The sequence below is a fragment of the Phycodurus eques genome, chromosome 8 (assembly GCF_024500275.1).
Source record: "Phycodurus eques isolate BA_2022a chromosome 8, UOR_Pequ_1.1, whole genome shotgun sequence".
Classification (NCBI taxonomy): Eukaryota; Metazoa; Chordata; class Actinopteri; order Syngnathiformes; family Syngnathidae; genus Phycodurus; species Phycodurus eques.
In genome coordinates, this window is record NC_084532.1 from 15,378,567 (window position 1) to 15,405,500 (window position 26,934).

General features: G+C 40.2%; 3 protein-coding genes across 6 annotated transcripts in view; 2 read left to right on the forward strand and 1 right to left on the reverse strand.

Annotated features, from left to right (window-relative positions):
- Window positions 1-532: 532 nt before the first annotated feature.
- On the reverse strand, window positions 533-15,029 carry LOC133406178 (pyroglutamyl-peptidase 1-like). The gene is made up of 5 exons (XM_061683580.1): window positions 14,851-15,029; window positions 8,532-8,584; window positions 6,496-6,612; window positions 5,309-5,541; window positions 533-2,152 (listed from the first exon to the last, which is right to left on the reverse strand). The coding sequence occupies exons 1-5, from the start codon at window positions 14,882-14,884 to the stop codon at window positions 1,957-1,959; spliced, it is 633 nt and encodes a 210-aa protein (XP_061539564.1). The 5' UTR covers window positions 14,885-15,029; the 3' UTR covers window positions 533-1,956.
- A 1,808-nt stretch (window positions 15,030-16,837) lies between these two features.
- Window positions 16,838-21,129, forward strand: lsm4 (LSM4 homolog, U6 small nuclear RNA and mRNA degradation associated). Its single transcript, XM_061683806.1, has 5 exons — window positions 16,838-16,926; window positions 17,334-17,375; window positions 17,559-17,657; window positions 18,369-18,549; window positions 20,519-21,129. Exons 1-5 carry the CDS (start codon window positions 16,924-16,926, stop codon window positions 20,620-20,622), a joined length of 429 nt encoding a protein of 142 aa, XP_061539790.1. The 5' UTR covers window positions 16,838-16,923; the 3' UTR covers window positions 20,623-21,129.
- Window positions 21,130-25,463: 4,334 nt separating this feature from the next.
- Window positions 25,464-26,934, forward strand: part of LOC133406627 (transcription factor JunD-like) — a 9,671-nt gene continuing 8,200 nt past the window's right edge. For 3 of the 4 annotated variants that reach the window (XR_009769075.1, XR_009769074.1, XM_061684351.1), the window contains exon 1: window positions 25,464-26,418. Coding sequence is in view for 2 of the 4 variants with exons in the window: in XM_061684351.1 (XP_061540335.1) it covers window positions 25,621-26,418 (798 nt within the window). In the remaining 2 variants the exon portion in view is untranslated. The other variant, XM_061684353.1, reaches the window with a different exon arrangement.

Below are 26,934 nucleotides of genomic sequence, written 5' to 3' on the forward strand. Positions count from 1 at the left end.
GGAAAACTGTTGAGGAAAAAAAATCTACAAACTGCTTTCATCCATTCATTTTCTGTACCACTCATCCTCACCAGGGGCCTCATTTATCAAAGAATGCATATAAAAGGTTCTAAGTTCATTCTTAGGACTGGAATTTATAAAGTGTGTAAATACAAAAAAATATGTATTTATCAACTGTGTGGACACCTGTCGTATGCACACGAGTAAGTCATGTGTGTTAATGAATTCCACCTGTTCTAAACTGCCACGCTCGCCCACATTTGGCCTCATTTGCATTGAGAGACACCTCCAACTGACCATATATGGTTGCCGCAATCCCTTTTAAGAATGTGCTCCTACTTCCAAAATCATGGCAAAGAGGGTAGAGAAAAGGAATATCTCCATGACCGACATTGAGGTATTTGTCTGAAAGGTGGAACCAAATCAAAAATTACTGTTTGGAGCAATTAATGCCGGTGTAACCAACAAAAGAAAAAAAATTACCTGGGAGAATATAACCCATACTCATTGCCAAAAAAAACATATCACGGAACACAGATGAGATTTATCTTTAGTTAACTGGAGGACGACAAGCAAGTCATGTGGATAACCGGATTGCAAGCATTATTGGGGACAGATCACTGCAGCCAGCCATCTTCAACAGCTCCTCATCCTCTTGGCGCACACCCACGGAGCTATTCTGTAGAATGAATGAATGATGCGTTCCTCCAAACAATGTGGATTGCAGATTATTTGTGCATTGATTGAATGAAATCCTTTCCTGTTCACATTGCTGAATTTGTTATCTAATGGTGCTTTCATTGAAATGTGGGTACTATCTATGACTCCAACTACATGTTTGGGAAACCCTTGTTTAATTTTGTCTTATTGGTGAGGTCTGTATTCAAACTGGATTTAAGTTGGGGCCAGGGAAACAATAGCATCCAACACTGCCACCATGATACGGCTTAGTGTTGGTTGTGCAATGCTGCAAGTCTCCAATCTCCCGCAAAAATGTCTCGTTCCCAGAGACCACAACGACATCGTGGCACAAACTACAGTCTCGACAATATTATTGGCTATACAGCAATCACAATGATTTACTCTCTCAAATAATTATGCAGCCTAGTAAACCTAGAAAACCGGAGCAGATCTGTTAATATCATATTCCACAACCTATGATCAGATCTCAGGGGGCTGAATTATTGGCTACTGGTCAGAAATGGGCAACACACTAGGGGAATGTGAGCTCGAACCAACCCGTTCCCAATTTTAAATGACCTTTGTAAAAGAAGGTAAATTCACAACTTCTTATAAAGAAAAAGTCCAGAAACAATAGCCAGATAGACTTAAGATGGAGAAATTGTATGAACGGAACATAATGATTTATGCTCAGGGTTTCTACATGAATATACTTATTTAATCACGTATCAGCGTTCGCAATGATAATCTGCTGATTTGTGGTGATGTGTGTATTGAGAATGAAAAAATCATATGAACAGAAGTAACCTGGAAGCTTTGGCAACACATGTATAAGGCAAAATCCTGAATCGTAAGAATGACAAATTCCTAATTCAACCCATGTAAGGCTGCCAAATGTGACTTCTGTAACCATTTCAGTAACCCTAACACTAGAAGGTGCAATACTAGTACCCGCATTTGGACTAACACTGTGTAGAATCTGTTACACACTGCAGCAACTAATAGTTTTTGTGAACCACAAAGCTTCCTGTGCTTTGGAGGTAAAACCGAAACAAATTCACACATCTGCATCTTTAAAGTGGGACAATCTTGTATCATTTCTCCATTATTGAGGGGAAAAATAAGAAATTAAAGCAAGAACAGAGTGAAAAGGTCCTACACGCTGAAGCTTTCATTACATCTGACAGGATAAGAAAAAGAAAGAACTTGGCTACTTGTGGTTGAGTGCAATTTGTCTTGCGTGGCTGGAGAGGCTGGCTGGTATCAAGAGGTCACTTAGTGGAAGTGCTGCTGGCAGTGAATTTTCTCCTTGGCGTTACCCAGAAGTTCCAGCATCTCCTGCACAATGGCCTGCAACGCACGGCCCAGGTCTTCACCGCTATATGGCTTCCCAAGAGGAGGCACGTGAATGAAGGCCGAGCGACCGTGGCTCATGTACAGGGATGTGTAATAGGTGAAGTCACATAGATACCTGTAAGAAAAGACACAATTGAGCAGAGCCTGTGGCTATGAGAAACGGGGCCAACACAATGAGAGGTCGTGTATAGGTCGCAGTTTAGCATCCATGGTGATTTTTCAATCAAACAAGTCGGACTGACATGTTTAGAATTGTTCTACCTTGGCAGAGGTCTATGCTCTATTACTACCAAGTCTTAATCGCATGCCGGTAGCAAAAGCTATCAATATAAATCCCTAAACCCACCAAACAAACATTATTTGTAATCTAGACTGATGTATTTAAGGAGCTTTATTTGAAGTGACTATTCTGCTAACACATGGGTCCTAAGCCCAAATAAAAACATAAAAGAAATTGGTGGGTTGCATCATTTAGGGAATCCGACATAAAAACTGTGCCAAAACAAATGCACTGACTCACTGTGGCGACCCCTTATATGACAAGTTGAAAGCCAAAAGAATTCTGTAATCAAATAATTGAATGGATATAAACATTTTAAAATGCAGAGTAGTTACTTTTTCATTTAATTTTTAAACTGATTATTGATCCCTCAAGGGGACATTCAACTTACAGTGCTGTGTCGTTTTTGTGTTGTACGCCACACAGAGAAGTAGATCACAAACTTGGTTAATCACTGTATGTTTATATTTTTTTTGACAGGTATCCATGCTCTCTCCCACCCCATACTGTATTGAACAGGGTACTTTCATTAGGGGCTTTGATCAATACAACCTTAGCTGTATGTTTCATTCGTACAAATATTCACTTTCCTCATAGATTTGAAAACCATTTCTACTTTAACAGTTGAATGTACACTTAGGTTCAGGTATTTTGTTGATGACATGAGTTTTTGTCATTTTGCCTTTATACACCCCCACAATGGATTTCTTACTATACAAAAATATTTTTGCAAGTACAGTAGTCCCACTACTCTGTATAAAGTGGCTACTGTCCCTTAATGCTAAATGCCAAATATTTGTGAAACCTCTTAAGATTGTATAAGGTCAAATACATCCTGGTGGTGTATAAAGGAAAATCATTAAAACCGTGTCATTGTCCAAACAGTTCTGGACTTAATTATATACATACTGTACTATATATATTACCCTTCCAACAGGAGTAAAAGCCACCTATTCAAAGCTATACCTATGTATTAGGGGCGGGTAAAAATATCAAGTAATCAATGCATTGCAATTCTTTGCCCCATAATTCAATACCGATTCAGCAAAGCTTCTGAAATTAGGCCTGTCACGATAACAAATCTTTCCCAACAAACAATTAAACAATTTATATTCCCAAAAGCTATCACAATAAATGATAATAGTTTTTTTATGCCTCTATAATCATGAAAGATAAGGCCTGCTATTATTTTTAAAATTATTTATTTTCTTTTATTATTTTGCGTTTAATTCAGTGTTGTTGTTATTATGATGATAGTTTTTATTATTATTACAATTTTCTTTTAATGTTGCTCTATTAAATTGTTTTTCTTTACTCTGTGATATGGATCCCTGGGTCTGAAATATCGAATAAAGAGCTGCAAGACTGTGTGGTTGGTCTGCTGAAGATGAGCCCTTCAGCTGTCAATCAAACATACGTTGATGTTTGCTGTAGTCAACTACTGGCTAAATAATGTGTGCCACTGAGGTTATGCGTAATAAACAGTTAACTTTCCCGTGTTTGTGTTAATTGGGGACTAAGACACACAACAACCCGGAGAGAGGCGGTTACGTTTTAAACGACTTCGCCGCAGTTGAGCGAGCTGTTGAGCTCCTTAACTCGTTAGCTCGCAGGCTAGCTAGTTAGCTTTCAGGCTAGCTTGTTAGCTCACGGGCTAGCGAACACAATAAGCAGGTAACGTTCCCTTAAGTGTCTCAGATGTGTGAATCTACGCACTACAGTATTGGACGGAGCCAACCACCGGCGTTCCATGAGCCCACTAGCGGCGAATGACACACTAGTCCACCTCTGTCGGCTCACTGTGTGATCCATACGCCACCTTACCACAACAATGAGTCCGTAAAAACTATCGTGTCCATTTTATTTATCAAAATATAAATTATTTTGACAGGCCTATCTGAAACGATTCACCTCCTGGCCAGTGAAAGGTACTTTGCGTGATTCACGTTGATGGGAAAGAAGTCGCACTTGACCAAACAACAACAAAATGGCGACTAATGCAAGCAGCCACGGCAAAAGCAGTGTGAAGCGAGCAACTTGTACTTTGAAATCTGATGTTTGGGGTCATTTTGGATTCCCCTGTAAATCTGGAAAACAGCAAATGGACAAAAGACACTCGAACAATGATACGCATTACCAACATGAAAAGAAGTCGCCTTCCCAAAGCTGTACACAAAGTTAACACAGCGGTTTTGGAGTCGTTGAATTGGGCAGAAGAGTGGCTCTTACATGTGACGCTTGGACTTCCAGAGTGACTGACTCCTACGTACGAAACTATCACTTCTCATTGAATTTCTAATGAGTGGGAATTAGTGTGAAATGTTCTGCAGACTAGAGGCCTGCCCAGAAGCCACAGTGGGACCAACATAGCGAACTTGTTGACTGAGGCAATAATTGAATGGGGTTTGACGAAGAAAGTACCAGCAAATGTCACAATGCCGCAAACATGCTACCGAATTAAGTATTACTTAAAAACCCTGCAAGTAATAATAGCAACCCTAATAAATAAGAATACTACTATTAGTATACAAGAATATTAGTATTAGTATACATGTACTTTACAGAACTGCCATCAAGTTTTTCCTTTTGTACTCCATATGCACAAAAAAAGTTATTATTGTGTGAATTTTGTATTTCAATTTCTAAGAGTAAATAAACACTAAGTTTAAGTGCACTTTACCTTTTCAGTGTTTATAAAGAACTGCCAGGTTTTTTTTACTTTTGTACTACATGTGCATAAACAAGTTATGTGCATTTTTTTATTTTTAGATAGTGTATTGCTTTACAAATGTGACGTGACACGACATTTTTACATGGCATCAAAAATAAATATTTAAACATTTTCTAAATGTACTCTTAAATATTTGTGTACTTCTACTCCTTACTAAATTGATATTGAAGCATTTAAATCAATATCAAATTGGAAACTGAAGAAACGAAATCGAATGACCAATTCCAGTTTAACTCAAACAAAATAAAGTGAAGAATTACCTTCCAGCATCTTTAGAGACAGACACAGTAACTCCCAGTCCAGAGGCAGTCACTCTCTTGCAGACTGATTCCATGTCAATAACGGAGTCAATACAGTCTGGGCCCCCCACAATGCAACACTGTGAATCAGGACAGAAGCTGCTGTTGTCCAGGCCCTTGTAGCCATGATTTCTGCCACACTTCTCTAACGTGACAGTGGTGGCCATGCCTGATACTCCAACATGAACAACAAGCTGGAAAATGGAAAAATAAAAGCAGATAGTGTGTATTACGCTGTACGTTTTGCAGAAAGAAAATGGATGGATGGATTTTCAACAGTGGTGTCCTCCTTGGTCGTCTCCCATGATGTAGCTTGACCTTGGAGTTCACCTTTAATTTCTTTGGAGGCTGTTCTGGACTTTTTTTGTTATCATTCGTATTATAAGTCTCTTCAATTTGTCATAATTTTTCCTCCTGGGGCCACGTCCAGGGAAGTTGGGTACCATCCCATGGATCTTAAATTTCTGAATAATATATGGAACTTAGTCATAGAACAACATCAAGCTGCTTGGAGATGATATTATAGCCTTCACCTTTAACGTGCTTGTCTATAATTTTGTTTCTAATCACCTCAGACAACACTCTCCTTCGCTTCCTCTGGTCCATGTTTAGTGTGGTAAACGCCAAACAGCACAGTGATTAATTGCCAACCTTTAAATAGGCCAGCGTTTGAAGACGCCTGTGATGCTAATTAGAAGACACACCTTGTTTGAACATGTCCCTATGGTCAAATTATTTTCAATCTTTTATAACGGTACCATGATTTTTGTCCATGTCTACAACACGTCCGTGGTGTGTGTGTGTGTGTGTGTGTATATATATATATATATATTATACACATATACACACTCAGTGGGTATACTGTGTGTATATATATATCATGCAGGCATAAAAAATAGGGATAGGATACGAATGGGCTAAGTCCATTATTACAAAATGTTTCAAGTTTATCGTACTATTTTTAATTTATACATAAATATAAGCGTATTTGATGTTTTGTCAGTTTTCATTCCACTTTCAGAGATGTTTTAGACTTTTTGCCCTGGTATCGTACCGGTATTGAGGTACTTTATGTAGATATAGTATCGAAGTCAGAATTTTGGTATTGTGACAACTAATTTCAATGTTTCTAACTGTCTCTCACTTACCATTGGATGATACTTCTTCCATAGTGATGGAACTAAACTCTGCACTGTTTGGTACTCTACAGGAACCTCGTAGACCTGCAAATCCACTTCAGTACCGAGTCCAAGCTTCTTCAGCTCCTGTCAGCACAAAAACAGACATTCAGGTTCACATGCTTGGACCCAAGGCATATTTTTGCTTTATTGGGGGAAATCTCTCACTACTCACTCAATTCGATACGATTATCAATCTTGAATCGATGCCTATTTTTTTTCTCTGTCAAGGTATTTTTTTCTTACTGTGTATTCGACTACATACTACTTTTAAAATAGTATTTTTAATTACCTATATTTCATGATCTAAATGAATAGCAGAAACATTAACTTCCATCCATTCATCCATTTCCTATTTCGCTTGTCCTAAATATGGCCGGCCATTGGTGAATTGGAGCCAATCCCACCTGACTTTGGGCAAGAAGCGTGCTGCACACTAGAATTGATATGAATTTAGAGATTACAATTCCATTATCAGTATGATTCCTTCTCGATTCTCATTGGGTGTAGGTATTAAAATGATATATGATATCATTGATGTCTGTGCAATATAGACAAAATGTTATATCCCTGGCGTATACAAGTAATTTTATATCCCGATAATGAGTTTTTCACTCAGATAGCTTGTTATGTAGGCGTAATAAGCACCTTTATTAATGTATTGCAAATTATTTTGTGGATACTCTGAGGTTGGGGAACCCAACAGTGGCTATTAAGTAGGCTTTATACGATCAGGATTTTTGGGGGCGATCAGCGAGTTTAAAAAAACGATAACCGATCACCGATCCGATTAGGAATGTGTCTTATTTAAATGACTTGTTCATTTACTCTATATACTTGTGTACTTAATTGCTCAAAAAATTATATTTACAATAAATAATGTATCGTTGTTCCTCTATTTATGCCAGTGAGGCATAGTGACAGACAGAACAAATGAATGGTCTTCTATTAGATGGCAGGAAGTGTATTCTAATCAGTCAGGTCAAACCAACATTACAACATGACAGAAATAATGGGCGCTAACTTACTGTAATTAAATTACTTTATTTTTAATTTAATTACTTCACCCACACCGAAACTTTAGAGCACGATTCGACAGAACGACAGCATGTTTACGTCCAACCGTTCGTGCTAGCAATAGCTTGCTAGGCTACATAACGTTTTGTTGCCTATATAGTAATATAGTCATAATACATTCAATATAGTAATAATACATTCTTGTATTGTGTTAAAAAATACCGATACTAGTATTGTTGTTGATGGTATGATATGGCACAGCTCGGACTACAGCGCTGTACACAAAATAGGCAAATTTTACAGGTTTATTTGCAAAAAATATGATAATAAACAACATCAATAAAAGTGATGCAGTAATTGTGGTGGAGACCAAAGACAATGTTTTAAAGTAAAACTGAAATCAGTATGAGAAAATTACAAAAATAAATAAATAAATAAATGTATTTTTTTTTTAAAAACAAATCATTCAAAAACAACAAGACAAATGTGTGTAAAATTCACAGGCAAAGGACCAACTCCTCCCCCCATCTACTTGCAGGACAAATAGCCCTGGACACTGACCCCCACTGCCCTGAAAGGAGGCTCCTTTGACCACGTCTGTGACCCCACCTCAAAAGCTGCCTTTTGTATGCCTTTCATATCATTTTCAAGTTTGTCTAGACACCCTGACAGCCAACACCTCCCCCGTTTGTAGACCCACCAGGACCTCGAGATACCTGCGATGCACTAGTATATAGTGTGAATCAGGCATCATGCAATTGTCACACATTGTGTACATGATACAGCAAAAACTTCATTTCCTTAAAAGGTCTAACTTATGCTTTGAATATTCCATGAAGACCTGTTGTTACAAATGAAACTAAAATGATATCTCCAACAAAGAATGTAAGTCTAATTATAGATTTGGGTTCTTTTAACAAAAATATGTGCATTGCTGTATATTATGACCATGTAAATCACTAATGTGTATCAACAGTGGTTAAACTCACCTGAACTGCAACCCAGCTGGAATTGACTGTGTGCTCTCCAAATGGCCCAAAACCTGAAAAATATTGACTGTTACTTCAGCTGTATGAATACAAAATATTGTCCCCTTTTTTTGTGCCACAATGTAATATTAGTCTGGTTTCTTCTGAAATCCAATCTCTAAACACCAGTGGTGTGAAGTCAGGGCCTGCAAGGCCTCTCCTGGCTTTAACACTATTTGAACCACTGACCTACATTTACAACTTCATCCATCCATCCATCCATCTATCCATCCGTTTTCGGAGCCGCTTCACATTCACACCTACGGGCAATTTAGAGTCGTTGCCGCCCATTTACAACTTAAGATATAAAATGTAGGCACGGTGGCCGACTGGTTAGAGCGTCAGCCTCACAGTTCTGAGGACCTGGGTTCAATCCCCGGTCCCGCCTGTGTGGAGTTTGCATGTTCTCCCCGTGTCTGCGTGGGTTTTCTCCGAGCACTCCGGTTTCCTCCCACATCCCAGAAAACATGCATTAATTGAAGACTCTAAATTGCCCGTAGGTGTGACTGTGAGTGCGAATGGTTGTTTGTTTGTATGTGCCCTGCGATTGGCTGGCAACCAGTTCAGGGTGTACCCCGCCTCCTGCCCGATGATAGCTGGGATAGGCTCCAGCACGCCCGCGGCCCTAGTGAGGAGAAGCGGCTGAGAAAATGGATGGATGGATGGATATAAAATGTAACCTCTGTCGCCCCCTATGCTGGAATTCAGTATTACAACAACAGAAATCGACGCTTCAATAGGATTTTGATGTATGTGATGTTCTACAATATTATACAACATTTTCATTCTGTTTTGAAGGACAGACAGTGTGGAAAAAGATGGTTTCCTCAGAAGAGGCAATTGTTGTGAATTCACGATTCTTGCTGCGTTTTGTGCATGCATTGCTCAGATGTTGCTGAACTTTGTTTATTTTACATCAGGCACCTTGTTGGGCAGCTAAGGGGTCCTCAAGAACATATTGATTTCACGGCAGACAGCTGTTATTGTTTTCTTTTATCATCAAAACCTGTCTGCATTCGTACAGAGCCCTGAACGGGACAGGGGGGGAGAAAAAAAAACTGTTTCTTATTACGACGAGCAACTTCTTTTACATCCTAACAAGAAACCTCATTAGAATGAGGACGTTTCTCATTAGGATGAGAAAGTTTCTCATCCTACTGTTCGATTCATGTAATGAAAGTTTACATTTATCTTACCATATCTTCTTTTAGTTGGTCTATTACACCATCAAGTATATTCCTTGTTTTGAGGAAAGTCCTCTTCTGCTGCCATTCTCTCAGCTGACATGCACTGGAAGCAAGTTGTAAAAAAGATACCGTTCGCAGGGATCTCACAGGTAGCGTTGCTGCATTTCCGCATGCATTGGTTGGTGCGTGTATTTTACGTCATGCACCTTGTTGGGTAGGTTACAAGTCCTTGCAAAGAACCCAAAGAGGTTTTGTCCATTCACGTCAAATTTGTTTGTCAATGTCTTTATGTCTCAAAAGTGTTCTCTGTCAATTGACTGTCTGTTGTCGTACTAGAGCGGCTCCAATTACCAGAGACAAATTCCTTGTCTGTTTTTTGGACATACTTGCCAAATAAAGATGATTCTGATTCTCCATCCATCCATTTTCTGAGCCGCTTCTCTTCACTAGGGTCGCAGTCGTGCTGGAGCCTATCCCAGCTATCATCATGCAGGAGGTGGGGTACACCCTGAACTGGTTGCCAGTCAATCGCAGGGCACATACAAACAAACAAACAACCAACCATTCGCACTCACATTCACACCTTCGGGCAATTTAGAGTCTCCAATTAATGCATGTTTTTGGGATGTGGGAGGAAACCGGAGTGCCCGGAGAAAACCCACGCAGGCACGGGGAAAACATGCAAACTCCACACAGCCGGGGCTTGAACCCGGGTCCTTAGAACTGTGAGGCTGACGCTCTAGCCAGTCGGCCACCGTGCCGCTGATTCTGATTCTGATTATTATTAATATTATTTTCGTTTACGTATTAATTATTGTATGATTATTTTATGTTACAGAAATGCCAAAATAATATGTTTAGTGAGCTTTTTACAAAAGACAAGGGGCCATGCTCCGCCCATTGCTCGGTAAAATGCGTAATTTCCATGCCCACATTTCTGCTGAGTCATTTTCGGTGCGCCACCAAGTGGGCCAGCATGGGAATGTCAGCAGTCGAAATGAAATATAAAAGATCAAATACTGAAATATACAACAAGAAGTTAGAAGAGCTGATGTTATCCCTGATGTCATCTCTTATAGTAGTAGCTTGGGTGAAAATTACTTTTTTTTAAAACAAAAAAGTTAGATATTAACTATACTAACTTGTATATATATATATGTTTCTTGCTTTAGTAATAATGGTATTTAACGCAAATTTGCTCTCTCTCGTAATGTCACTCTTTGTTATATTGTAGGCAAATGCTAAAATCATTTAAGTTCATTTTTTTCCGCATTAATGTACACACAGCACCCCACATTGACAGAAAATAACGTAATTGTTGACATTTTTGCAGATTTATGAAAAAAGAAAAACTTAAATATCTCACAGCAATAACTATTCAGACCCTTTGCTGTCACACTCATATATTTAACTCGGGTGCTGTCCATTTCTTCTGATCATCCTTGAGATGGTTCTACACCTTCATTGTAGTCCAGCTGCGTTTAATTATACTGATAGGACTTGATTAGGAAAGCCACACACCTGTCTATATAAGACCTTACAGCTCACAGTGCATGTCAGAGCAAATGAGAATCATGAGGTCAAAGGAACAGCCTGAAGAGCTCAGAGACAGAATTGTGGCAAGGCACAGATCTGGCCATGGTTACAAAAAACTTCTGCTGCACTTAAGGTTCCTAAGAGTACGGTGGCCTCTATAATCCTTAAATGGAAGCCGTTTGGGACGACCAGAACCCTTCCTAGAGCTGGCCGTCCGGCCAAACTGAGCAATTGGGGGGAAAGAGCTTTGGTGAGAGAGGTAAAGAAGAACCCAAAGATCACTGTGGCTGAGCTCCAGAGATGCAGTCGAGAGATGGGAGACAGTGCTACAAAGTCAACCATCACTGCAGCCTTCCACCAGTCGGGGTTTTATGGCAGAGTGGCCTGACGGAAGCCTCTCCTCAGTGCAAAGCAAAGCAAATTTATTTATATAGCGCATTTCATACACACGGTAACTCAATGTGCATTACATGATTAAAAGCATTTAAAAACAAAGAAAAAAACAGCTTATTGACATTTAAAATAAAGAGAAAAAATAAAATAAAAATACAATTAAAACAGAATTAGGAAATTAGGCCATTCGAATTTCTCTAAGCTTATCTATGTCACTAGCGAAGATCCCCGCCTACCTCTCCGCCAGCGCTGTCAACATAACAACCATGTGCTCTAACAAGTTGGTCTTCTACACGGAGGCAACCAATCAGAGGAAAGGGGTGGGCTTAGCCAAATATGGACAGAGCGGATACTAAACTGGGTCAAACATGAGTACCTCTCAGAGGGGTCTTTTCTGAACACTCGCATGACAAAACCAAGGTGTTTTTTTTTAATGAAATTGACACTTTTATACTATGTCCATGTTACAGAGTCACTCTATAGAGGTCTAAATAGCAAAAATATGGGACCTTTAATAAGAACATGTTAAACTATGTTTTGAGTTACAGTAGAAGCCCTCAAAAGTGTGCCTCAAAAACATGGGACTTCAAAAAATCATCATGCTTGTCGTCATGCAAAATCTGAGAAAATCTTGTGAGACCAGCACAATGAACATCAAAAAGGATTGACTCCACAAGTGTGTTTTGCTCCTTCTATTACATTCATGTGTTTTTGTGCTGTCCCAACAGAGAAGAACCAATGAACTTATTGTGCCAAAGAAAAGCATCTAGCTGCTCATTACAATATGGTACCCAACCCAGCATGATTCTAATGTAAATAGCATGTAGTAGAAAGCAGACTGGTTAAAAACAAGCATGAAAATGATCAGAGAAGCTTTTCCCATTCTCTCTTCATTGTGTCCACCTTCTAAGTGATGGATGTGATATGTAGATATTGTTTCTTTTAGTTTTGCTTAGTTGTGTTATTCAGTAGTTAACTACTCTGACTCTCTTGCAATAAAGGTTTCAATATGTTAAGAGTTTTAGCATAGAATTTAATAATAATTTCTGATATTTCCTATGGGAACTTTAGTTTTGAAATTAAAACAACAAATCTAGCAATTTTTCCATCACCTGCAAACCTAGCTGCAACAGACTAGACATATTCCCTCACACAGCCTTGTTTATATTGGGATGTATAGCCAAGCCCCCTCCACCATCACTCCAAGGGTCAGCGGGTCCCTGGGGATTGGATGGAGGGAGGATCAGTCTGTCTGACAGGCTGCTGAATAGGAGCAGAGCGAGAGGTCGCTAGTTGCCAGCCGGCAAGCTATTGTGAGGAGGCCGTTCCCAGGCATGCTATACATCCAGCATCAGCTGGGACGCCTTTGTGTCTGGAAATAGAATAAACTCACTACAGTACTACTTCTCTTCACATTTAAAATGATCACAGCCTATCACGCATTGTTGATGCTCAATTGAAAAGAAATATTGATACACATTTCAATTGGTTCTGCTCATGGAAAGCTTGTGATTTGCTTTCAAGAGTTGCAAAGCACTCGCAAAGCCGCAAAACCTCATTCAAGTGTCAGATCATGAAGCAATGACCTATAACCATCTCAAATAAAGACTTGATAACACAGTATGGAAACCTACACCAAGACGTACTGTATAAATCATTGTCATATTTCCTTTACCCAGCTAAACATCAGCACAAACAATAAATAAACAACCGTCTTGAAAATAGTGCAACAAAGAGTTAATCCGTCAAGACAACAATGGTTAATTCGAAAGTCACCTGCATACTCAATGTCAAAACTATAGATGAAAAGTAACTTTAAAGACGCCTGTAAATCAGCAGCCTGTTACAACAGCTCTGTTAATTTTGTGCTTTATTTGTACTTTTCCACCCTTTTCTACCATTTCATGTTCATTTTGCACCGTGGTAAAGTGTTTTACACTATTTAAAGCGTTTTAGCTGTGACATTTTTGATAGATTATTGGTCCTTGTTGTTGTTGTGGACGCCTGTGAATTGGCAGCCCGTTTGCAAAAGCTCCTTTATTTGTACTTTCCATCCTCTTATTCTTTTTGTGTTGTGCTACACCGTTTGCACTGTCACAGCGTTTCAACTGTGATATTTTATTTAGCAAGAATATCATCGCTATTGGACTTTCATGATTTGTCCACAACGTTACAACTGCGAGGGGCTTCGTTGGCCCCAACATGGAACCCTCCGGCGTCCCCTCGGCGAAGAATGCATCCCGGAGAAGATATGAAGAAGGATGTTAAGCCGGCACTCACAATACGTAATGTGAAGTGAGAAAGAAGACTCGATGGGTCAAGTGGATATGAACCATTCCTTCTGTGTGCGTGATACTCAACAACTGACAAACTAATGGCTATTCGAAAACCGCAGTTGTTTGTTTACATTTAAACTTCAGCATGCAGCCATGGCACGTGACGTCATGCACGCGCCCACACAATGGTCAGTGGAGACTTCAATCATGTTTCTCTTTCATCTACTAACAGCTTCGTCAAAACATGTAGACTGTGCAACAAGGCTCCCCGTACGCCAAATGCCAGTGTGAAGGGAGCTCTTCTTGTATACATTAATAATGAGAAAAGAATATCAATATTAGTATTAGTAGTAGTGGTATACTTATTGTGTTTTATGTGTGATCTTATGTACAGCACTTTGATATTGCCGCAGTTGTTTTTAAGTACTCTAGAATTGAGTTGAGTTCCGCATAACAGAAACTTGGATGATATGTTTTTCCGTTTTAAACATTTATGCTACCATACTAGTTACATACATTGCGGAATAGTTGCGTAATTCCAAGTACATTATCACAAAACTTTGTTGTTGCTTAATCATGACAGATCAAATCATGCAAGCAGTCTCCTGGAATTTAGTTTTGTTATTTGGCATTGTAGCACAACGTGCGAAAAAACAACACAATTCCAATAAATCCAGAAGCGTGCAATTCCGTGTTTAATGGCGTTAAAATTGTTCTTTCGGCTGTTTGCAAAGGCAGCCGAGTGGAGCAGAAACAGGCCGACGCCATTAGCGTTCGAGCAGCTGTCATCAACCAACCAACTTTTCCACTACTTCCACCCTAGGACTAGCTTGCCGGGAGACTCGATCAAACGGGAGCAAATAAATAAATAAATAAATAAGGACAAACCTGTAACGACCACAGTTCGTTTACTGTTGTCCATTTCCCGTCGTAAAACGTCGAGTGTTCCGGTATTCTATTCGGCCTGTGTTGTGTAGCAAGACCATAAAGTCTCCCCCGTTGACCCCCTCTCTCTGCAGCCAAAGTGGCAACCAACCTCATACGGCGGACGACCAAAACATCCACGGCGAGAAAGAGGCGCGATGACGTCACAACTGACGTAAACACGTCTATGGCAGCTGAAACGTGTCAACAAGTCACATATACGTTTTAAAAAGTAGCACAGTTTACTACCCATCTATCCATCCATTTTCCCTACCGTTTATTATTTATTTGTCCGTGATCGTGCGAAAGAATACAAAACGGCGGAACAGCTACATTAGCGCAAGTAAGAAAATAAAGTACAACGCTTGAATAGTCTTGATTTACGAGTTTATTTTGTTCCATGGCGAAGCTCTTAACTTAAATTTACTCGCATAACAGCTCAGTTTTCCCTACTGAAATATTATTAATACTTTCCAGCCCCCGAAAAATCACCACATTTTTTATACCTGTTTTTTAAAAAGAAAAATAGCACTGTATTCTATAAAAACAGAATGACAGAACAGAAATAATAGAGATAATCTAAAGAAATGAACTGGTTTTATGAGGTGTGATAAGGTTGGGACAAGCCAAAAGTCAAACATACAGCTGTAGTGTTATAGGTGTGCCTTTAAGGGGCGTGGCCAAGTGACATAATGAGCTGAAATTGGGTTGGCCCAACTTGTTCACAGCTCACAGCACTCTCTCGGACCGAGGTGGGAGAAGCGTATCAATGTGTCAATCAATTGGTTAATTAAAATGCATTTTAATGTATTTATATTGTATTGGTTTAACACATAAAAAGATTGTTAAATTTACTTATTGTAAATATTTAAATAATAGGAAAAAATATCGCTGGCCTCGCGCTGAAACCGCCTATGTATACTATTGGTCAATCCCCATGTTGACCAATATAAAGTGGTGAAAATACCTTGCTCTCTTTGCAATGGAAATGGTTTTGGAGATGGAAAGGTTTCTGCCAGCGAAAAGATTTGGTATTTTCAAATCTAATTTTTATTAAATAATTAAACAATTCATGTATTGTGAATAATTAAGTAAAACATTATTAAAATCAACAACTTTACATATATTTTACATTTTGTATTATGTTATTAAAGTATTAATTAAGTAATATATTACGAAGAGTGAATGGTTAGTGATTAACATATTATGAAGTGTATGGTTATTATTATTATTATTATTCCAGCCATCACTTTTCTTTACCGCTTATCCTCACTAGGGTTGCGGGCGTGCTGGAGCCTATCCCAGCTATCTTCGGGCGGGAGGCGGGGTACACCGTGAGCCGGTCGCCGGCCAATCGCAGGGCACAGAAACAAATAACCATTCGCACTCACATTCACACCTACGGGCAATGTAGAGTCTTCAATCAACCTACCACACATGTTTTAGGAATGTGGGAGGAAACCGGAGTGCCCGGAGAGAACCCAGCCAGGCACGTGGAGAACATGCAAAATCCACACAGGCGGGGCCGGGATTTGAACCCTGGTCCCCCAGAACTGTGAGGCAGTCGTCCACCATACATCGTCCACCATACCGGTGTATTATTATTATTATTATTATTATTATTATTATTATTATTATTATTATTATTATTATTATTATTATTATTATACATAAACAACAATTTACATAAACAACCGTTTTACCTTTTTATATTTACTTTCTAAAACAATTGATTAATTTATTGTCATCTCATTATTTATAAATAATCGTTTTTTTTAAATTAAGAACGAATATTATTTTATCATCTATTTCGTTATGTTTAACCTAATCTACAATGACCTGGCCCATCTGTCTGCACAAATTTGCCCACCCCTGTTGGAAACAGTCTACTTGTAGTACCCGTTCAGGACTGCAGAGGGTAGAAAATGATATTATAGCCATAATCCGCTCTTGAAGACGAAGAGAAGAAGACGAAAACTAATCGCGTGCTCCTCAATCTGAAAGTCCAATTAAAAATCTAAACCGTACGTTATCACAATGGTACGTATCCTCTCGTGGTGTTTATATAAAATGTAATACAACCTTGAAGACAAAAAGTTGTTGGCTAGGATAGGATGGATGGTTAGTATTCACTTTAAAGAGCTATTTGCGGCAGGAGCATAGCAACGATAACAACTACTCAGTGGTTAGCTAGTTAGCTACGAAGTCATAACACTGTCAAACATTTGGCTGAAAGGGCTTCTTGTTCTGTACTTTGAGCTGCTTATTGTACATATGTATCTAGAGATGCAGTTACGCTTAACAAACTATTTTCAGCAGTAACAGAATGTCGAGTGGACCAGAGCCGTTTTGTGTTACTAAAGTCAAATATTGCTACATCATGGCGGAGTAATGCTTGGAGTATGTACGTATTTTAAGCTTGTGAAAGTATTTTTGTCGTTTTACAGCTTCCTTTGTCTCTGCTGAAGACTGCCCAGAACCATCCAATGGTGAGACTGAGTTCATTCCTGTGGAATATTGTGCATTAGCACAGCAGTGAAACTACACATCACTTGTTCTAAGCATTCTTTGCTTTTTCTGTGAAACCTTCAATCGTGCGTTTAGTTTTTTTTTTTTTTTTAATGAGGTAAACCAAGAGTAGCTGTGCAGGTGTTTTTTCCTTTTCTTAACAGCTGGTGGAGCTGAAAAATGGCGAGACGTACAACGGCCATCTGGTCAGCTGTGACAACTGGATGAACATCAACTTGAGAGAAGTCATTTGCACCTCTCGGGTATAGCTAAGCCTTTGTTCACTTGTCTGGTGTCATCACTTGATTTGTTTAATACTAAATGGCTTGTCAACTCAACTTCCCTCAAGATTGAAAGGACACATCTGCATATTTTTCACAATTTAAAATGCATTTTCACTCATGGGGAGACAGCAGCATACTATACTGTGTTTATGTGGTTCATGCTCATATTGCCAAACCCAAATAACCATCCCTAAGGCAGCAAACACTTTACTGAGTAACCAAGTTTGTGTTGCTTATCAGAAACTAATGCTGTTAGCTAATACTAATCTGTGCATCCAAAAACTCATTGCACCTCTGCTTACCTTTTGATTTCATAGCAGGGGTCTCACACTATGGAGAAACTTGGTGTGTGGGGGGCAGTTATTATGCAAATTAGTCCTATGGTTGCGTCAATAGTGGGGCAAAACAATTTGAAAGCCTCGCTCTCAGATGGATTTCAAGAAATAAGCAGAAAACAAAATATTTACTTGGTTTAATTTTACACTTGGTAGGTGGAGTGACCATTTTTGTGGTCAAGCAATTAAGTAATAAAGGTATAAATGTGAATTATAGTAAATATTCAATCATATGTCCCCTTCAGGACTTGCATTAAGTGCTTTCTCGTAGTTGGTGCCGGCAATGTTTGTGATTCCAATTGGAGCTGCTCATAGACACATACACTGCATATGACACTTCACTTGTCTCTCACAGGATGGTGACAAGTTCTGGCGGATGCCCGAGTGCTACATCCGAGGGAGCACCATTAAGTATTTGCGAATCCCGGACGAGATCATCGACATGGTGAAGGAAGAGGTGGTATCGAAGGGTCGCGGGCGGGGAGGCGCCCAGCATAACAAACAGCAGGCCAAAGGACGAGGAGGAGCGGGCCGAGGTGAGCATTACTTATCCTGCCTTTCACTAGCTGGAATGCACATGGCTGCTGCTATAAAGAGCAATATAAACACCTGCACTCTTTCTTTGTCTGCTGTTCACTTTTCATGCATTTTCAGTGGTACTTGAAAATATAACTGTACTGTATTATTTGTATGTACCACCGCCACTGTGGTCTTAATGTCAACATACTGTACATCACCAAAGCACTGTTCAGCAAGCATCAAAATGATTAAAAGGCATGTTTTGATTTTTCTTTGACGTTTTACATTAATTTTTATGATATTTAACAATTGACCTTAGACAAAATTTACAAACCCCAATTCTCAATTGTCTTCGTCTTTTCCCATTGAAACAATTGTAAATGCCATTAATCTGTTCCAGCCTCTCCCCTAAAAACAGTTCTAATTTGCATTTTAATGAGGAAAAATACCACTAGCACTCCATAATATCGCACTTTATGAAAACATATGGTGATGACAATTAAATATACAAAAAAAATACAAATTAAAACAGTTTTGTCATAGTGCATCAATTGAATGGCTATTGTGCTGCTGTTTCTGGTGTTCCCCCTTGACCATCTGGGGGCAGTATAAGAGGGACGGATAGACTGTCGTCTCAATGGTTATACTGACGTCTCAACTCCTAACAGTTCGTCATTACCGCACTATTATTAGTCGTTCTTTGCAGAGAATGAAGAATATGACTCAGTACTGTTATATTATCTTCCTACATTTAGCTGCACCGTTTGTGTGCAATTCGTTGCTTGAAGGGTTATAGGACCTCAACATAGATGCTAATTAGCATTAGCATTAAGATACCATACTGAAAGGCTAAGCTATGTGGTTGTTTTAAATACACAAGGTGTAATTCTTTGTTTTATGTTTAGTTTGACAGTAAACTTCAAGTGTGAGTGACAATAAACAGCTTGAAGCCTCTTTTCTGGCGAATTATTCACTATTTGCCAAAGTGCTGCTTATTGTGAAGTGAGTCGAGTTCACTGCCACCATACAGCACTCGTATCTGCTCTCTCAAGTGAAAATGTCATCCAAATGATTGCTCGATCTCTGAAAACGTAGATGTCAAGTCACTCTCATTTTATGGTGCCACTGTATAGATATTTACACAGACACACAAAAAAAGCATAACTTGTTTCCAGAAAGGTCAAGGTCTTAATTAGGAACAAAATGGTAGTCTTATTTTTCATGAAAAAAATTACTTGGTATACAAGTATTTCTCTGTGGTGCCTGCCCACCCATCAATTTTGAAATTAAAGAAGTAAATCTTTCTGAATTTTGAGAATTGTCGTGACACTTCCCCTAATTTACATAATAACCGTTGCATGCTCAGGATTATATTCCAATTAGCCAGTAGTATGTTCATGCAGACGTGAGGCATTTGCTGTCTGGATGTAGAGGGGTGAATATCTCCTGCTCTGGGGGAGTCTGTCTCTCCAGAAATCGCCAATCACCCAACAAAAATTTGCTAGATGTTTTTTTTTTTCCCTTCTCTTTTTTTTGAAAAATAGTCACTCAAGGCGTTGGAAAAGTCCGTAGGTCTACGCTGTTGCTCCACCCCCCAGTCGTCAAGGTCACTAATGCGGTACTCCGCCCTAAAACCGAGTGATTTCAACGAGAGTGTGACAAGTGGATATTAAGTGTCCTGCATTTCTCTCTCCCCCATGTATTTTGACAGAAGATTGTCAGAGACATTTTATCTCCTTTAAACTACGACTCATTTAAGCATTTACTTGATTTTGTTGAAACTGTGTATCCAGGAGGGTTGAAGTTAGTTGTATCACATTCCAGTATAACATCACACAATTGTGTTTAAAATCTATTGCAGGAGTACACCATAAGATTGTAGTGCGTCATTATCCAAAATATATTGTTCTGAAAATGAAATGATTTCTCCACACCAGCTTGTTTTGGTACTCAAGCATTGTCCTTATCTGTCTCTTTTCCCGCTAGGTGTGTTTGGCGGTCGAGGCAGAGGAATGAGCGGTCCCGGACGAGGTCAGCAGCAGCCGGATAAGAAAGCAGGCAAACCACAGGGGATGAAGAACCAGCACTGACATGTTGTATCATCACCCACACACACAAGAGCCACTTCCTCAGCACTCAGACATTCAAGCAACACTCAAATAGTCAAGATAAAACATGATTCCCTGGATAATTTTTTTTTCTTCTACTGTTAGGAAGATGGTATTTACATTTTATAAAATTATAAACTTATCTTAGTGGATCATGCTGACCTGGCAAAATGTTCATTAAGATGTAGTGGCAACATGTTTAGTTTCTTTATATACATAACGTTTTCTGTCATGTGGTGCACTGCAATACGGTTTTGGGTTTCTGTTGGTTGTTTATTTTCAGCTTGTCTCTTTGAGTAGAGTTTTACAACAGAGTTGCAACTTGAGTTGCATGAATATCCTTTTTTTCCCCCCATGACTTGGCTTTTAGTTTCTCTTTATTACTCTGTTATATTGTGACATTCTCTGGTTTGCCAGCCCTTTAATTGATCTGCTGTGTTATGTTATATTTATGTACATGAGAACATGGAAATAAAAGTTTTTTTTTTTTTTTTATTATTATTATAAAGTGTTGCATTAACTTAATCTATTTGATCAGACACATTATCATAGAATAAAACTCACCAGCACTGTATTGGTTAAAGTATTGGTGCAATTGTCCACTGCACCTACTGGAAGTGAAAATTAGTATGAAATGTTGGATGGGATGTGTCTGGGAGATTTTTTTTTTGTGTATGCATCCACAAGAACATTTGTGATGCTAGAGGTCAGTGATGGTCTACGTTATAGATGGCCTGACTTACAATCTCTGTTCTACTTCACCTCAAAGGTGTTTCTAGTCATTCTTCCACACCAAAATCATTTTATAGTAACATTGTGGACCTTGCTTTTGCCCTGGGGTACAACCGTGCTGGAACAGAAAGGCCTTCCCCAAGCTTTTTCCATCAAGTAGAAGAAACCTAAAATGTCTCGGTAAATTGAAGAAGTAAGATGCAGGGTAAACTAGGGAACCAGCTTCCTGCGACCCTGAAAAAGCAGTGTGGATAACAGATTGATGGGTGGGGAAAACTAAAGGGCAGAGCACAATAGAATTTAATAAGTGGTGTTTAAAATACTTCTGTAACCTACAGTACTTATGCCTTCCCTATCCCATAAGACTTTTGGCTTATCCTAATCCATCACCATTTTGCAAATGTAATTCACACTACTACGGGCTACACTGATTATATTATTTCACGCCATAAAACGTTATTTCTATATATGGAATATAGCCTACTTTACGAGTGTACTCAACAACTGCTTCACTGCCTGTATGTCATTGCCCATCTGTCCACCAGCTGTCACGAGAGTTCCATCCTCTTTTCCCCATCCATTTGCAGTATATGGTACAGTAGTCCATCCATCCATCTTCTGTACTGCTTATGCTCACTAGAGTCGCGGGCGTGCTGGAGGCTATCCCAGCTATCTTCGGGCGAGAGGCAAGTTTACTGTACTGTAATTCAATCAATGGACTTCCATTTTTCAATTTAAATATGTTTTATTTTATTCTATCTAGACTAAGACACATTGCATGCGTCCTTGAGGGCCTTATGACATAATCTAATGAATTACTCAACACGAGAAAATAAAATAAGAAAATAAACAGAAATTGATGGGACTTCTAAGAAAATAAACAGAAATTGATGGCACTAGAAGTCCTAAATATATGTCATAAAAAAAGACGTTTATCATGATTTCATACACAGCGTGTCACATATCTACCATGAATATAGTCAAACGAGTAGCTGGTTTACCTTTGAATGTTGGACAGAAGTCAGCATTTGCGATGAGCAATATGGTTTCATGCCTAGGAAGACTACCACAGATGCATTATTTGCCTTGATGGAAAAGTACAGAGAAGGTCTGAAGGAGCTACATTGTGTCTTTGTAGATCAGTGGTGTCAAACCTATTTTTGCCTTGGGCCACATCATAGTTCCACTGAGGGCTGCTATGACTGTGAACATACTGTATATAAATGTATGATTGTCTCATATTGTCACATATACTGGTACACAACAAACTGATGGATAACTAGTTTTGAAATCAAAACCCAGTGAAAAACAAACGTTCAACTAATATTCAATGTATTTTAAAAGGTTGCTTGGTAAGAAAACTGCGAGCAATACCTGAGTGTTATTAAAAGTGAAGACAATTTACAATTTTGGTATTTTAGCAAAAAATATTGTTGACACATGATTTGCTTTTGCGGGCCACATAAAAGGTGGCAGGGCAGATCTGGCCCCCGGGCCTTTAGTTTGACACCTGTGTCGTAGATCTAGAGAAAGCCTATGACAGAGTACCCAAAGAGGAACTGTGGTACTGCAAGCGGACGTCTGGAGTGGCAGAGAAGTATTTTAGAATAATACAGGACAGCAGAACAGTGGCGAGGTGTGCTGTAGGTGTGACAGAGTAGTTTAAGGTGGAAGTGGGACTGCATCAGGGATCAGCTCTGAGCCCCTTCCTGTTTGCAGTGTATGTTGGTTAGGCTGACAGATGAGGTTAGACTGGAATCCCCGTGGATCATGATGTTCACAGATGACATTGTGATCTGCAGTGAAAGCAGGGAGCAGGTGGAGGAACAGTTAGAAAGGTGGAGGCATGCACCTGAAATGAGAGGAATTAAGATTAGCCGAAGTAAAACAGAATATATGTGCATGAATGAGAGCGGTGGAGGGGGAAGAGTGAGGCCTACAGAGAGAAGAGATAGCAAGTGTGGAGGGCTTTAAATACTTGGGGTTAACATTCCAGAGCAATGGTGAGTGTGGTCAGGAAGTGAAGAAATGGGTCCAAGCAGGTTGGAACGGGTGGAGGAAGGTATCAGGTGTGTTATGTGACATAAAAGTCTCTCCTAGGATGAAGGGCAATGTTTATAAAACAGTGGTGAGGCCAGCCATGATGTACGGATTAGAGACAGTGGCACGGTAGGGACAACAGGAAGCAGAGCTGGAGGTGGTGGAAATTAAGATGTTGAGGTTCTCTCATGAAGGGACCAGGTTGGATAGGAATAGAAATGAGTTCAGCAGAGGGATAGACAAGATTAGATGTTTTGGGGACAAACTTAGAGAGGACACACTTTGATGGTTTGGACATGTTTAAAGAGAGAAAGTGATTATATTGGTAGAAGGATGATGAGGATGGAGCTGCCAGGCAAAAGAGCTTGAGGAAGACCAGAGACAAGGTTGATGGATGTCGTGAGGGAAGACATGAGGGCAGTTGGTGTTCGAGAGGAGGATGCAGGAGATAGGCTTACATGGATAAGGATGACACGCTGTGGTGACCCCTAATGGGGCAACCCAAAAGGAAAAGAAGATATTTATGTTGCTGAATATCAGAAGTTCATGTGCATGTCTGAGGTCAGAGAAGTATATTTATAGAGGTCAGAGAAGTATATTTATATATATGTGTGTGTGGTTGGGGGGTTCATCTATATCAGTGCCATGCCACTCCATCCTCCATCTCCCATCTTTGCAGTTGCCAGCCAATCACCTTCCTGCCTTTCTGCTGCTCTTACCTGCGTCACACTGCATGTGTTGCCTTGACAACCTCCAATGCAACCCCCCCCCCCCCCCCCCCCCCCCCCCCCCCCCCCCCCACACACACAGACTTATCCTCCAGCCCTCTTCCAGTATGAGCATGAAGGCGATACTTGTGGTTGCTGATGCAGGCAGGCTGCGCACGTCATCACTTCCCTCAGGATGAAGGCCTATTTTTATCAATGAGCACAATATACCAAGATGCACAACATATTTATGCATCTAATCCCTGTCATCCTGCACAATGTTTCCGTCCATATTCTACAACCCCTTGTTTATTCATGTATTCATCCTTGACACATCCTCTTCTCCCTGGAGCAGAGGGGACAGTTGTGATGGTTGAACAAGCCTTTTTATGCTTGTGTTTCCTTCATTTTATATATATTTCTTTCCCCTCGTGGGATGTATGCGATTTTGGCATGTCCCACATACTGCTCTGCTAACTATAGTGTGTAATGTATAGTGGTTAAATGATCCTAAAGCAACAATTTTTACATGTTTTTATTGTCCACAAATTATTTGATAAAAGGAAAAATGTCATTCATGAATATTCTATTATCATAATCATTGTAAAAATGTTGTGTGTGTCCCTGAAATTTCTGTCCAATTATGGGACTGCCCGTCTGACAAAAGTCTTTCTTCAGTGGAGGCTGAAACAATGGATCATTGCAGAGTAAATATTTACACTTATGTCTTGTAATTCTCACCATATTATATGAATACAGTGGATGTCAAGCTTAATGTGTCCACTCTGTCATAGTGAAATATCAATTGAGATAAAAATCTTCAAAACTCGAAATAGGTCATCCTAGGACACAGTCAGCTTGCTAACTGAATCATGTTGTTTGGTGACGGTCCACCATGTACTCATTAAAATGCTAACATTAGCCAAACGTGTCCACCCTGTCAGCAAAGTCACATATTTTACTGTTTGCGTGTACATTGTCTGCTTGCGCTTAATTTTATAAATACGGTGGGAGCTTGACAAATATGCATTTGTAACAGCAAGACAATTTGCAATTTTGGTTCAGACTGTTGCAAGAACCATGAAGTGGCATGGAAAATGACCTGGCGGGCCGGACCTGGCCTTCAGTTTGACAGCTTTGGCATAAAGAATACTGCACATACATAAATAATACAGATTCATAATTATGTAATACCTTGTGCTATAACTCACTCAAATCCAAAGCAGAGTGAGACCTCTGCCCTCACCCATTATCTCTGGATGTACTCATAATCAAATAACAGACGTGGTGCCCTGCTACTGCGCATGCGCTTCTGTGACATAACACAAGCGGGGAGCATAGAAAGGCTCGAGGCGGCGTTGGCGCGCCAGCATTGCTCGGAACCAGCTTCCGCTTGCGGAAGTGAACGTCAAGACACAGTTCGCCCCGACGCTCGTCTGGCAGGTCATGGCCGCGGCACAGCGATAAAGGTGTGTCAAAGGAAAGAAAAAGACTCCAACGAATGATGAAGAAGGATATTCATTTGAGTCTGACCGACACAGACATGAAACCACACCTTCGCGACGTTGACGGCATCCTTGGCTCCTCGGACTTGGGGCTCCTCAAACTGTCCTCGCCGGACCTGGAGCGGCTTATCATCCAGTCCAACGGGACGCCGACCAGCTCCCACTTCCTGTACCCGAAGCCCGTAACGGACGAACAGGAGTTCGCCGAGGGCTTCGTGAAGGCGTTGGAGGACCTGCACAAGCAGAACCAGGAGCCGACGAACGAGACTTTGGACCTGGGCGCCAGTATCAACATCGGCCCCGTTACGACGCAGCTGGAGCTTCCCGTGTATACCAACCTGAACAGCTACGGCAGCGGGCCTTTGGGGACCACCGTCAACTACTCAACGGACACGGTGCCTTTCCCAGCCCCGCCTCACCATTTGGGCGCAGCGCCGTCGGCGGAGCCCCCGGAGCTCTCCGGCCGAGTGCAGCCGCCCAAGGAGGAGCCTCAGACGGTGCCGGACGTGCAGAGCTTCGGGGAGAGCCCGCCGCTGTCTCCCGTCGACATGGACTCGCAAGAGCGTATCAAGGCCGACAGAAAGAGGCTCCGGAACCGGATCGCTGCTTCCAAGTGTCGCAGGCGCAAGCTGGAGCGGATCTCCAGGCTGGAGGACAAGGTGACGACGCTGAAGAACCAAAACACAGACTTGGCTTCTACGGCCAACGTCCTCAGAGAGCAAGTGGCTCAGCTCAAGGAGAAAGTCCTCAACCACGTCAACAGCGGCTGTCAGCTACTACCACGGGAGGTTCAGGTGCACTAGAGCAACCTTTCAAATCTCACGACACACCGCCCAACAAAAAGCTCACTACAAGTATTGAAACTGAACAAATGATAATTGATCAGAACTATTATTATTATGTCATTTGAATTCAAACAAATTACTTGTACCTACTGCCAATATGGATTTAAAATGCTAACTTGGTACCTCCCAAGTGTTCAGGAAAAAAAAAAACATGGCAGAGGTTCTATTCCTAAAAAGTACACATATGTAAGCCACTGTATACACTTTGAACATTAAGACAAGCAACAACAGGTCGACATGCAGCTAAATTGTAGTACCTTCTCTTATCTAGTGGAGTGATTCTCAAAGTGTGTTACAAGTACCACTGATGGTACGCAAGGTCTCTCTAGCGGTACCGAAAATTCTTCCCAAGTACAGGTCAGTCATATTTAGCTTTTTAGTACAATAATTTGCATTTCGTCTTTAAGAGCTGTTTTTTTTAAGCATTTATTTTGGTACAGTTATAATTTAACTTATGTGCAATAC